General features: G+C 52.5%; 1 protein-coding gene across 5 annotated transcripts in view; it reads right to left on the minus strand.

Annotated features, from left to right (window-relative positions):
• LOC139048832 (uncharacterized) overlaps window positions 1-14741 on the minus strand; it is a 396301-nt gene that overhangs the window by 26659 nt on the left and 354901 nt on the right. For 4 of the 5 annotated variants that reach the window (XM_070523680.1, XM_070523682.1, XM_070523679.1 and 1 more), the window contains 3 exons: window positions 12511-12749; window positions 5545-5722; window positions 493-1682 (listed from right to left, as the gene is read on the minus strand). In XM_070523680.1, the coding sequence (XP_070379781.1) occupies window positions 493-1682; window positions 5545-5722; window positions 12511-12749 (1607 nt within the window). The remainder of the gene's footprint in view (window positions 1-492; window positions 1683-5544; window positions 5723-12510; window positions 12750-14741) is intronic. The other variant, XM_070523684.1, reaches the window with a different exon arrangement.

Below are 14741 nucleotides of genomic sequence, written 5' to 3' on the forward strand. Positions count from 1 at the left end.
TAGGTTCATGACTCACAGTTTTGGCCACGCGTGGTGCATTTGCGCCACGTCGGCTACTAGTGGCAGCGTCGCTACGCATCGCAGTGTAACCGTAGAGAAAGGAATTGAGGAAGAGCTCGGCGAAAATTGGCAATAGGAAATGGATAATACTTAGAACTCGAAAGAGGCAAGTAAAAATAAACACGTTTTTTTTATTGTATATATAATTGACTTTCCCAACGATATTCCTGCTGCCAATTTCCTGTGCTTCAAGAACTTGCCTGCAAAAAAAAAACTTTCTCGAAACAATTACTCCTCTAACAATATTTCCCCATCGGAAGGCTTCCAACGGTGCTGAGACCGACGAACAAAACTTTTTTCGCGAGCCCAACTTATTCTCGTGAAACTCTGCCCAACATTCGCAAAAATCTCAGAACGATCCCCAATTCATAATGTTTCACAAACCTGAGTACATGAGTACCACGTTTCAAGGGCGATTTCGCGCCCACTCACCGGATCTTGCCTGTAGTCGCGCCTGCCATGAAGCAGCTTGCGGTGGATGCGCCGCGCGACAAGCGACACGGACGAATGGTTCCGCCCGACCCTCAAGAAACGTCGACTGACGTACCCGTCACCGCCGCTGCTGAAACGTTCGCCAGCCTGCTCTGAAGTACTAGGGGGCGCCCAATGTGGTCCAACGTTCAAACGACGCCTCTCGTGGTGCATGACCTCGCTTTCCTTCGAGAGCTCAACGACGATGGGACTGCGATTTCTCCGATTTCCCGGAAACCCCGAAGAAACGACCACTCCGCCTTGCGATCTAGCGACGGGAACACCTCTACGCCAGGACAGCACGGCGCCTTCGCTCTCGCCTTTGCGGTCCCCTCGCCCGCGCTGGTGCACGGCGATCGACGACTCGGTGGCCCACGTCCGCACGCCGCCGTCTTCCCACAGCGGCAAGGGTGGCGCGCTCTCCTTTCCGTCGAAGAGGACGTCGTTGCGGTGAGGATGGCCCTGGGGACGTCCTCTGTAGCTCTTGACGTCCACGGGCAGCGGGAAGAACTCGGTCTGGTTCTCCCCGACGACCCTGCCGTCGAGGACGACGTCGTCCCTGTCGTAAGCGTCCCGGTGCTCTGCTTCGCGGCGCGCCGCAGGGACGTCCTCGCTGAAGAAGACGTCGCCGCGGACTCTTCGGTCCCGGCGAAGCCGCGGCCCGCGCGGACGGCCTCCGGCAACGTCTCCGACGAGTGGCAGGAACTCGGTCACGCTTTCGCCGACGCCTCCGCTGCCGCCGTGCCCATGCTGCCTTTCAACCTGGTGCGCCCTCTCCACGTCAGTGAGGTCGCCTTCGTCGCCCGAAAGGGGCAAGACGTACGTGCCTCTTTCTTGGCCTGGTTCGTCGCTATCGCCTCTGCGGAGGTCGTCCCGATGGGCGACCGCCCGCTTCCACCTTCTCGGTCTGTTGGCAAGCTGGGCCAGGCTCTGGGGCAGAGGCGGGCTGAAGGCGTGGGACCAGACGGAGTTGTCCGCCGCATCATCGCCCCTCTCTTCGTTAACGGCCAGCAGCCTACGCAGCACGTAACGCCTCGCCGTCCCGCCTTCGTGGACGTTGTGTGACTCCACCTCGCTCTTTGAGGGTGGGTACTCGGGTAACGTCGACGCCAGGGGAACTCCGTTAGACACGTCCAAGTCTCCGAGTGGCCCTTGGTGAAAAAAAAAACAACGCCTAGGAATCCGGCTCAAGTTTACCTTTTACCGCAAACAGTGAACCCTTTACTGTTCAACCGTAAGCTATATAATCGTCACCAGCAGCTGCAGCCGCCTAAATGATGTTCGCTGAAGGAGGAAGGCTTTTGTCTATCAATCTCTAGTTTCACTGAGTTGCGCCAGCTGACTTCACGTGACTCCAAATTTGCTCATCTGATCGCGCTATCTAATCTTGTGCAGTCCTCGAATGTGTACCGCTTTCCTCGTGACTCGTCTGCTACTTTAAAATATTGGTTATCTATTCTACGCATTACGTAAGCTATATGACAAGGTGAATGCAGCCAGTCGGTCATCAACACTTATATTGAAGAAAAGCTTCGTTCTTACGAATAGAGAGAATTTGTCAACAGAATACAAAGTAACAGTAACGCACTGTACTTACATATATTACTTTGTACACCATTTATATGGTGTTTGTTTGTTTGTTTGTTAATATGGGTACAATGTTTATATTAGCCTGTCGTAGATAACAAAATCCTGGTCTTCTCGCGGTCCACTTTTTGATCGTGAAATGACAGTTAATAATTTGCTCATAAACAAATCCTTATTATTTGCGTGTTCAACTGAGAGTTGATATCAAAATATACGAGCTGGAGCAACTAAGTTAGCAAGCCACATCCCCAAATAAGGATTTTTTGGAGATGGAAACAGTTTCAAAAGACCTGTTCCCAAAATCACGTAAAAGAAATGGGATTGCAGTGTGTCACAATACTAAAGACGCTTATCTTAATACCGGCACTGTTTTCAACGTTCGTTTCAAGAAGCAGGGCTTCACGAACACACATACTGCAAGAGAACCGTAGAAACGTCTGATCTTAAGCGATTAGTTTAAAGAAAGAGAACATTTTAAAACTTCCGCCGATTATGTAAGTCTAAATTCAATACACTTTCGACGGCCATTAACCACTGATTCCTCGACCATGTCGAGATTGACCACCGAAATCGGCGTTTTGCAAATTCGGGCATCGTTGCCTATACGCTACGCAGACTCCGAGGGCAATGGCGTCTGCGCGTCGTAAACAAATACAACTTGCGACTGAGAAAATGACAGAAGTCGGAGCTTCCGGTTGTCGCGGTAAATCGCGACCATCGAAATGTCGAACGCATCGACGCATGCGTGAACAATCGGGCTGTATAGGCTCGGTTTTAATGAACCGGAAACGAGCGAAGATCGAGATCGGGCTGGCAGAGCCTCACGTGACTGCATTTACGGAAACTCGGCTCCAACGGATATAGACAATGGCCGTGCCCGAAGCGTTAGACGAGACGTCCGACGCATTAAAACACGGCTTTCGCTTTGACAGCCTGTTGTATAGGGCTTACTCAAAATGGTGATGTCATTGCTGCTGATGTACTAGTGTCCGTAGCAGCTCTATTTCACGGCTCTTTAATGCACAGGCCCGAGAAGACCTCCAGTATCAACCTTTAGAGTGGCCCACTAAATTTAGCGCACATTTATATAGGAGCGTAAGAGCTGCAATAGCTTCCATATACAAACTAACAATACACTACAGCTGGCATTTTGCTGTGAAGATGAAACGGCATTTATCCGGATTTTAAGGCGAAACGCATAAGGAAGCTACATACATAAGCTCAGCGTGTGGGGTGTGTTCTTTAATTTGAAGACATTATGGAGACGTGTACCAGTAGTACACTAGTCCACGAAGCGATTTCTTAATCCTAGGGCACTTGAGTGCCAGAAAATTGCCGCCGGAGGTTCTGTGGGGTCACAATCCCACTGCTAGCATGGTATGGATAAAAGAACGCTACAATGGTTTGTCCTGAAGGAGTGTGAAGAGAAATGTGATGAGGCGTGCAAGGAGGGCGGGGGGGGGGGGGGGGGTAAATGTAATGTGGGCCTTGTTAGCGCGAAGGACACTGAGGCGAAGTGCGTGCTCCACGGGGATCTGCGGTTTCAGCTCAGTTCCTCTCGCTCAAGCAGATGTCACACCTCTCTTGTGAAGGAATGGGAGGAGCGATTATATTGAGTGGCTTATTGCGATAGAGCGTGAGATAAATTGTGAAATCCGCACTCAACAGCGATCTTCGGCACCAGCTCAGTTCCTCTTGCGTCAGCATGTCTATCACGCCGCCCTCATAAAGAGGCGAGGATAAATGCGAGAGGCTTGTGAGCGTGAGGGGAGACTGAGGTAAGACACGTAATAGGTGGTAATGTGCGGTACAGCTCAGTTCAAGTTGTGCCATGCATGTGCACCTCGCCACTATTGTAAAGCTGTGTGAGGGTGGAAATGTGAGCGGATCATCATAGATCATGAAGAGACTGAGCTGAGACAGGAATCTTCGGCACAACAGGGATCTTCGGCACCAGCCTAATTCCTCTTGGGTCAGTCGCCCCAGATCCTCTCACTAGCACAGAACTTTTGGCTCTCGCCAAGTTCAATCGCAGAGAACGGTCGGGTGAACTTACCGAAAGTCGCACTGTATTCCCGTACCCACCCCATTCGGTGTTCCGCCACGAAGCGGTCCTCATCGGGTGGACACACACACGCTCACCACCTTCCCCGCACATCCAACACTACATCATTAACGAAGCTGACACTCCCGTACACGTTCACTGCCGTGGCTTCCCGGACGATCACCATGTCCTGCGACACTGTGCGTCCTGGGAACTTATGCGGCAACGCAGACTAGCCACGCTCAACTACTCACCAACTCTCGACCTGCCACCCTAGAGGAATGGTTGACGGACCCACTCTCCCGAGGCCATCAAGGTTTTCGTCACCCCCGTACGTCTCTTCAGCCTGGGCCCGCGGACTTCGTCCCTACCACTTATTGCTATATCCCATATGACCTCATGCAACCGCAACGAGACGACTGTAAAGAAACACAACTTCTGCTGCGTTTTTGTGATCGTTATGACATTGAACGCGACGTTATTCGGAGGGTGTTAAACCGATTAGATAACACACCGTTTTCCGAGACAAAAGAGTCTTGGATCGTGGCCCAAACGCGTCGCAGGCTTATAAAGTGACGCGGCCATTGCTACGGTTCATGTAAATCGACTGGCCTCAGTGAGCGATTGTAGGCGTGAAGTGATGGACAACCGCATGTGCTCGCATTGATAATACCTTCTTTCCTCCCTCTCCTTTCCTTCGCTTCATCCCTTAAACCCCTTGTCCCGCGTAGGGAAGCAAACAAAACGCGCGTCTGATTCACTTCCCTGCCTTTCTCTCCTTTTTCTCCTCCGATAAGACCACGCTGGTCAGGACCTCGGCTATTTCGGCTCAATGAAGTTTTGTCTCTCATTCTCACCCTCCATCTCAAAAGTAAACGAGTTACTTTGCCTGCGAGCGTCACACTGACAATAGACTGTTAAAACGTGTTCCTGTGGCGCATCCCAAATGATCCAACGACCTCAAAAGCGAGGAAAGCACTCCCTCTTCTCCTGTGGAGTTTCGGGAGTGTCACAGGAACCGCAGAACACAGCCAAACGACATGTATTGTGAATGAGCCGAGCCGAACGTGTATACGTTTTTCACAAAGAGTGTACGAGCAACTCATGGGACCTGTCGCGAACGTCGCTGGTGACGCCGGTCGTACCTCCTCGCGTCATTTAGCTTTCCGCCATCGGCTGAGCCGAAACAACTCGATCGACTGTTCGCGTTTCAGTGGTTTCGTTCAGTGCACTACTCGCGTTTGTGTCACGTTCAATGGTTCCAGCAAGAGCTACCATGTAGCGACTCGCCGATGAGTACACACCCTATGCAAAAAAAAAATGTACGGTGTTTTGCTCTTCGAGAGAGCACGAGCAAGACACCTCTGGTATCATTTGCGTACCATCTGCGAGGGCTTCCAAGATCTGGCGAGCGTAGCGCTGAGCAGCGCCCGAGGCGGCGACTCCAACGTCGAAGGTCGAACGACGTTCGGCGAGTGGGCCCTCGTCCTCCTCCACTAGCTGTCGACCCTCGTCGCGAAGAGGGTTCTTCTGCGGGTTGGATTTCTTCTTTTTCTGAGCCTGCGTCGTCGCGGGGAGACAGTTTTGAATTGGGAGCCAGCTGGCACTCCCGCCAAGAAGGCAGTTTGATTTACTGATGCATCTTTGATTCATGGGTTGGCTGACCGATTGTGACTGATTGAATGATCGACTGCTTGATTTTTTTGGATGATCGATCATAGGATTTATAGGTTAATTCATTGTTGCAATGGTTGAGTGTTCAACTGAATCAAATAAGGAGAATTTACTGATGCATCTTTGATTCATGGGTTGGCTGACTGATTGTGATTGATTCAATGATCGACTGCTTGATTTTTTTGGATGATCGATCATTGGATTGATAGGTAAATTCATTGTTGCAATGGTTGAGTGTTCAACTGAATCAAATAAGGAGCAGCTAATTGAATAATTTGATTGATTGATTTTGATTGATTGAGTGATGAATAGTTCTAACGATACGATGGTTGACTGATTGGTCGATTGGATAGATGGAGCAGCGTCTCATTGAATTAGCTGTTGAATGAATGATTCGGTTTTACGTCCCCAAGCAAAACGAGCCACTCGCAAAACTTTGCCCTTGTACAGACTCACAGATAACTGGCGAAAACTATCCAGAGACCATGAAAGACACTATAGTGTAAGACACTGGGTCAGATTAATTACATGTAATTAATTACTTGTAATTAGTTACTTGTAATCAACAGCATCTTTTGGCAGTTTATTATTTGATCGATTACATATTTTTACTAGCATAATTTGCTTGCGTTTTTTTTTTGCGTTAACCAACTGCATGTAACCAGTGACCTTTTAGGTCATTGGTTACATGCATAGGTCACTGCATGTTAGGTTACATGCATAGGTTACATGCATATGTTACATGTTATAGGTCACTGGTCACGCCCGCGCAATGGCGTGGCCAATTGATCCTTAATCCCCACAAAGCTTATAGGCTCAAAAACCGGGCCGGGTTGGACCGGGTACGGACCTTGTTTGAAAACACCGCGCCGAGCTCGGTCGGTGCCCGCGCATGGCAGTATCTGGCTGTGGCCGGGCAATGAAAAAAAAAAAGCTGGCTTTGGCTTAGCTAAGGTTAAGCCCAGGATGCGAAGCATACTAGCCTTTATTTTAACGCGACAGCGTTAAGGAGCTCGTGTCGAAGAAAAGCCAGTGTCGTCGGCGTCGGCTCAGGCGTGCGGCGCTTGCTCAGGCGCACATTTCGTTGTCGCGCCGAAAGCTGCGTTGCTCGACGCTCACCGCGTCCGATGCAGGACGCGTAGTCGCTGCGCCGTAGCAAAGCCACCTAGAAACAGTCTCTGTAGCGCGCCGCAACCTTCGCTTCTCATTCCAACGAGCAGCTCTGTCTCCAGGAGGCATCTCACCTGGTGAGTGTCTAGCAGAGGCAAGCGCAGCTGCTTATATACCGCCGCGACGCCGCGAGCGACGGCGCGAGTTGGAGCCCCGTTTCTCCTCTGTCGTGACGTCACGGTGTCACGTGGTCAGCCTTGAAGGCGACGCCGCGAGCGACGGCGTGAGTTGGAGCCGCGTTTCTTCTCTGTCGTGACGTCACGGTGTCACGTGGTATTGAAGGCAACACCGCCGCGCCTGAGGAGCTGGGTTGAGCTCTAGTAATATTGCTACGGCACAATATGTGCGATCACGAAAGGCCAGCAGTGTGAAGACGACGACGACGATTTAGAAGCTAGCTCGGGCTGTTGCCTCTTGGCCAAGCGCAGCGTATTTTCCTTGTAAATATATTTGTACATAGCTTGTCGTCTGCGTCTTCCTACGTAACATATTTGGTGGAGGTGGACGTTCCCTGTACCTCGTCACGGAGCTTCGCAGTGGACGGTACGTCGAGCCTACCTTCATGGCTCCCGGCGACGCCAACCCGACTCCACCGGATCCGACACCTGCTGCCACTTCGACGACCTACATCACCCTCTCCGCTCCCCGTGATCCTGCCGTATTCTCGGCAAAAGATGGGGAAGACGTCGAGGACTGGATCAGCCTTTACGAACACGTCAGCCGCAATAACCGGTGGGACCCAACTATCATGCTCGCCAACGTCGTCTTTTACCTCGGTGGCACACCTCGAGTTTGGTATCGGACGCACGAAGATGAGCTGACCAGTTGGGATTCGCTTAAGCAAAAGCTTCGAGACTTGTTCGGCAACCCCTACGGTCACCAACTTGCCGCGCAGAAGGCGCTTTCCGGTCGTGTGCAGACGTCAACGGAGCCCTACGTCACGTGCCGCCGCCTGGAACTCGCCAAAAGCCGACGTATTGACCAGCAGTTTGCCCGTCTGCCCAACACCCCAGCGACATCTTCCTGTGCCGACGCTCCTCGTCCCAACAACACTGCCGATGTTACCAGGATCGTCCGGCGTGAGATCGAGGCCGCCTATCCGGCTGCCTTCGACTCCAGTCCCACCCCCACATCTGCAGTCACGGTCTCACTGATCCAGGCAGTTGTCCGCCAGGAGTTTGAAAACATGGGTCTTCACACCATCTGCTCGGCCCATCGCCCTGATACCCGCCCGGCTTCTTCGATTTCGCCCCGTCCCGCATCTTCTTACCCACCACGTTTCCGCAACCCATCTGAATGGCGCACTGCTGACGACAACCCTATTTGTTTCCACTGCCACCGCATCGGGCACATTTCTCGGCACTGTCGTAGTCGCTGGAGTTCCCCGAACCAGTCTACATATACTGCCTACTCTCGCCCCCCAGGTGGCCTTTCTCGTCCCTATGCTGCCCGCTCGGATAATGCCGCCACCGATTCTCCTGCGCCGAACCGCCCCTCTTCGCGTTCGCCTTCGCCCCAATGACGACAATCTCGCTCCCCCCAGCCCCGTCGCTCTTATTCGCCGACTCACTTCGGACACCGCTCCCAGCCGGAAATCTAGACGATGCAGCACCTCGAGATGGCGCTGCATTGCTCCCTACGCCGCCAAATCCTCTCCTGACGTTGCCCACTCATCTGAGCCTTCTTGACGTGCAAGTCGACGGTTTTCCTGTATCTGCTCTCATAAACACTGGGGTGCATTTGTCGGTAATGAGCGCTGACCTTCGTAACCGGCTCAGGAAAATTATCACGCCCGCCACGACGCCTGTTGTCCGTGTCGCCGATGGCGGAACAGCCCCCGTCATTGGTATGTGTACCACCCGCGTCTCCTTCGCCGATCGCTCAACTATCGTGCTATTCACAGTCATCGCCCACTGTCCCCACGACATCATCCTCGGCTTAGACTTCCTCTCCGCACATTCTGCTCTCATCGATTGTTCCGCCAGTACTCTCCGCCTTGACGTGCCTGTTCTGGATCCTGCTGAACCACACCGCAGTCGCCTCAGTTCCGCCGACTTCATTCGCTTGCCACCTTCGGCACTGACCTACGTTGACCTAGTGTCATCCCCACCAGTCCCCGACGGTCACTACATCGCGGCTCCTATGCCAGACGTCCTCCTTACACACGGGATCACAGTACCCCATACAGTTTTATCTATTACGGCGAATTGCGTCTGCCTGCCAGTGGTCAACTTTGGCTTGGCGACACAAGTGCTGCCACGTGGGATGTCTTTGGCCCAGCTTTGTTCATTCGAGGATCACTCAGTAGCATCCATTGCAGTAGACGACACTTCATCCGATACTCCTCTCCCATCGCAGTCGACAAATTGTACCATCGCTGACTTCCGGAAAATGATTGCCCCCGACTTGCCCTCCGAGCACGCTCGTGAACTCTACCGCGTTCTGTTTTCCTACCACGATATTTTTGACTTTAACGATCGTCCTTTAGCCCAAACTACAGCTGTCAAACATCGCATTAATACCGGCGATGCCCCTCCTATTCATCGCCGCCCGTATCGAGTGTCACCAGCTGAGCGTCAAGTTATTCACGCAGAAGTTCGCAAAATGCTTGCCATGAACATTATTGAACCGTCATGTAGTCCTTGGGCGTCACCGGTTGTGCTGGTAAAAAAGAAGGATGGCTCATGGCGCTTTTGCGTGGATTATCGGCACCTTAACAGGGTTACCAAAAAGGACGTGTATCCCCTACCTCGGATTGATGACGCCCTTGACTGCCTCCACGGTGCTCGCTATTTCTCCTCTATTGACCTTCGCTCCGGCTATTGGCAGATTGCCGTGGACGACCTCGACCGCGAGAAGACTGCCTTTGTAACACCCGACGGTCTTTATCAATTCAAGGTGATGCCGTTCGGCCTATGTAACGCTCCTGCCACTTGCGAACGCATGATGGACTCCCTTCTTCACGGTTTCAAATGGTCCACGTGCTTGTGCTACTTGGACGACGTTATCTTATTCTCCCCAACGTTCGCTACGCACCTCGAGCGCCTCTCAGCAGTCCTGGACGTTTTTCGGCGAGCCGGTCTGCAACTCAACGCATCGAAGTGCCAATTCGGCCGTCGCCAGATTACCGTCCTTGGACATCTCGTTGACGCGAACGGAGTGCAACCGGACCCAGGCAAGATCCATGCTGTTACGCACTTCTCTGTTCCGAAGTGTGTCAAGGATGTGCGCAGCTTCATCGGCCTTTGTTCGTACTTCCGCCGTTTCGTGAGGAATTTCGCCGCCATAGCACGACCACTAACCGACCTTTTGAAAAAAGACGCTCCTTTCCAGTGGGGCGATAACGAGGCCTCTGCATTCTCTCATCTAATAGACATTCTCACAACGCCTCCCGTTCTGGCCCATTTCGATCCTTCTGCGCCTACCGAAGTCCGTACTGATGCCAGCGGTCACGGAATTGGAGCAGTACTGGCACAACGCCAGCGTGGCCACGACCGTGTTATCGCTTACGCCAGCAGGCTCCTCTCACCCGCGGAGCGCAACTATTCCATCACTGAGCGTGAGTGTCTGGCCCTAGTTTGGGCGGTTGCGAAATTCCGCCCATACTTATATGGCCGATCCTTTTCCGTTGTCACAGACCATCACGCGCTTTGTTGGTTATGCTCATTGAAAGACCCTTCAGGAAGACTTGGTCGCTGGGCCTTACGCCTCCAAGAGTATTCGTTCTCTGTCACCTACAAATCTGGCCGACTATACAAGGACGCTGACTGCCTGTCTCGCTGCCCGGTTGACGAGCCTGACGACGCCGACAATAGTACCGCCGACGGCATTTTCTCTGTGTCTGCCTTCGCTAACATCGCCGATGAGCAGTACCGAGACCTATCGCTGCGAGTACTCATCGAGCGTCTGCGCTCTACACCTACCGACGCATCCGTTCGCCGATATGTCCTCCAGGGCGGCATTCTGTACCGAAGGAGCTTCTTCCCTGATGGCCCTGATCTTCTTCTTGTCGGGCCAAAACATCTACGACAGACTGTGCTCTTTGAGATGCATGACGCACCCACTGCAGGACATCTTGGGGTAACCCGCACGTACGACCGCGTCCGCCGCCGCTTCTATTGGCCTGGTCTCGCTCGCTCCGTTCGACGCTATGTTGATGCCTGTGATCCCTGCCAGCGTCGGAAGACACCTCAGGTGCTACCTGCCGGTCATCTCCAGCCGATCACCGTCCCTGTGGAACCGTTCTTTCGTGTTGGATTAGACCTGCTCGGTCCCTTTCCCACGTCATCCTCTGGGAACAAATGGGTAGCCGTCGCGACTGATTACGCCACCCGATACGCTATCACTCGGGCTCTCCCTACCAGCTGCGCCACTGACGTCGCGGACTTTCTCTTGCATGACATTATCTTGCTTCATGGCGCCCCGCGACAGCTGCTTACTGACCGTGGTCGAAACTTCCTCTCGAAAGTTATCGCTGACATTGTGCGTTCCTGCTCCATTCAACACAAACTGACTACTTCATACCATCCTCAAACCAATGGCCTGACAGAGCGGTTAAACCGTACTCTTACCGATATGCTGGCCAAGTACGTTTCCAAGGACCACCACGACTGGGACATTGCCCTTCCTCACGTAACATTTGCGTACAATTCTTCCCGGCACGACACCGCCGGATTTTCTCCCTTTTATCTACTGTACGGTCGCGAACCTACCTTGCCCCTAGACACGGCACTTCCTCCTGCTGCGGTCTCAACAAGCGAGTATGCGCGCGACGCCATCGCCCTCGCCGACCATGCACGCCAGCTTCCCCGTGCTCGACTTACGGCCTCACAAACCACTCAGCAGTGCCAGTACAACGCCCGCCATCGTGACGTACAGTTTTCACCTGGTGCGCTCGTGCTCCTGTGGTCGCCCTCTCGTCACGTCGGACTTTCAGAGAAGCTTCTTTCGCGATACACAGGGCCCTACCGCGTGCTGCGCCAGGTGACGCCTGTGACTTACGAAATTGCTCCTGTGGGCTCAAGCTCGTCCTCTCCTGTGGCATCTAGTGATGTCGTACACGTCAGTAGGCTCAAGGCCTACTACACTGCTTCCGAGTCCGATCTTTAGTCGCTCCGGGACGGCGCTTTTGCAGCCGGGGGTAGTGCTACGGCACAATATGTGCGATCACGAAAGGCCAGCAGTGTGAAGACGACGACGACGATTTAGAAGCTAGCTCGGGCTGTTGCCTCTTGGCCAAGCGCAGCGTATTTTCCTTGTAAATATATTTGTACATAGCTTGTCGTCTGCGTCTTCCTACGTAAAAATATGCTTCGCATAAAAAAGAAGACGGCCCACGCAGTCCTCTAGTCTATTAAGTCTAGAGTCCTCTAGTCGCGTTGTTAGCACATGCTTCTGTCCAACTCTCTGGCAAACCACTATTCCGCAGAAGGCAATATACGTTTTGCGTACGGACAAGCCGGAAAAGCTTCCCGACGTCCCTTTAAACAGGTCACGTGACGCACCGGGAACAGGGCCTTGTGGACAAATACCAGCATGTGCCGGCACTCGGGCGCCGTGGGTTTCTCGAGCGGGTGGCAGAGGACGCGCTCGATGCCGATGCCCATTATCACGCCGACGGAGGACGCCATGATGGACAGCGAAAAGGTGAGCAGGAAAAAGAGCACGGCGCCGGACAGGAGCCAGCTTCCCGAACGCAGGCTGCACAGGCCGGTGCGCTGGTTCCCGCAGCCGCACTGGTTGGCTGCAGGGTGAAGGAGAGGGAGAAGCGGATAACTATAGCGAAAGATAGAGGGATGGTGGAAGGGGAGAACGCGCGGATTCGTGAAGGAATAAAAAAAAAGAAAGGAATTGCTGACCAGTTGGGACAAACGTATTTCCAAATCTGACTGCTTCCAAGTTTTGGCCACGTGTTTAAAATAAGGGAAATGCCCTGTAAAACAAATTTTGTAGAAGGATGTTCTTCCCAAGAACGGGGCCCGTATCGCAGAGAATCCGGCGTCGGCGTCCCGCATCCACTGGCGTCGGGCGTTGTACCGGCTAAACGAATATCGAACCACACGTAGCCAGACACTCCATGTGGTGCAGGGAAGTTACCTGAACTAACTGAATTTATCGAGCCTAAATACGTAGAAAAATCAGAAAGTACGAGCTGCACACAACCTACAGACATGATATCGTCGTATTATACAACTGAATACACGAGAAGACATGATTATATTGCGCGAAATCTGAAACAAACCCCTTTTCCAGCATTTCTACCATCCCTAGACCCGCCACGGCGCCCGCCATTTCCGTGCACCGGCACGCGAATATCTTGGAGGCCACGTAGCGGCACGCCCGGTTCCTTGTAAGGCTTCCACATGGCGCTCACCTCCGCCGCATCCCGACCCAACGTTACTAGACTAGCTTCAGTTGTAAAACTCCCCGCCCGCGCGCTTAGAGCCGCTGTCGCCACTTCTGTGACAGCCGCCAGAGGGCAACGCTGTTCCATCGGGCTCCACTGCAGACGCCTCGTCACAGCCTTGAGCTCGTGCGGACGGGCCGCCGTTGGTGCGTGTTTCACGCTCGCTGGCGTTCCCCTTGTCCGAATTAGTGAGACCACGAGAAAGCGATATCCACCTACAGCAATAAGATTTATCGCACCAGTTCGTTAATACTGAAAGAAGGGTAAACTGCACGAAAGGAAGAAACGCATACAGCGAAGCTCAGAAGCTGCGTCTCTAAATGTCGTGTTTCTTCCTGTCGTCTTAACGTTTCGCGCAGTTTAGGCTCAGGAGCCTGAATATCTGGCCAAAGTGCGTGATTTTAGGATGATCTTCATCCCCACCGAAGCTTGTCACCACGCCAAAGAAGCGCTACAAAAAGAAAGATGAGGTCGGTCTTTGTACACACAAGCCACACACACACAAAAAAAAGAAGCCGGATTTTTCATTCCGTCAAGATGCTTAATCAGCGAAGCTGAAACGTGCGGCCCCTGTGTTTAGCACTGGGTTAATCCCGAGGGTTCATTAAAGTATTTCCCAGTTATGAGGTTACACACACAATCGGCTGCGAGAGAGAACGACGTCACTGATGGTATGCCCGCAGTCCGCAGTTGTCGCTTGCGTTCGATGTCTCGAGTTTGCTCGGCGGCGTGGTTAGCAGCCATCGCCTGCGATTTGCCGCTTGTGATTCTTTGAAATTAAATTTCTTCAAAATTAAATCTTTCCGTTACGTAAGACCATGAGTGGCTCATACCCCCGTAAACGCGGCCTCCCCATTACGACGACAGAAGTGAAGCGAAATTATACGCTGGAAAGATGAACGGCCATGCAGCCAGCTGTGCAAGACGACGACGAACGCGGGAGCAGTGGCACGAGCGCGTGCCGTTGATTTCGCAGAGTGTTCCCGGTCTTCTTTCATTCGGAGCGTCCACTTTGGGATTCAGTCACAGGGATGCATGCTTCGCTGTCGGAACATTCCTTACGGAATCTAAACGGATGCTCTTCTTTTTCCTTTCTTTTTGTTTTTACTATTTAATTATTACTCCTTCAATATGACCTTCCTGATTTTATTTAACAGGTAATTCTGCGCTATTCAATGCTATTTCAATAGCTATTAGGAAATTTATGTTCCATAATAATTTCGAATAATCCACCCATTTCTTGGCCAATGCCCCATCGTGGGTAGGAGCCACACGCATCACAGGCTACAACAACAACAACTGTTCCCGGTCGGCACGAGGAATCGCTCC

This window comes from Dermacentor albipictus, chromosome 8 (assembly GCF_038994185.2).
Source record: "Dermacentor albipictus isolate Rhodes 1998 colony chromosome 8, USDA_Dalb.pri_finalv2, whole genome shotgun sequence".
NCBI lineage: Eukaryota > Metazoa > Arthropoda > Arachnida > Ixodida > Ixodidae > Dermacentor > Dermacentor albipictus.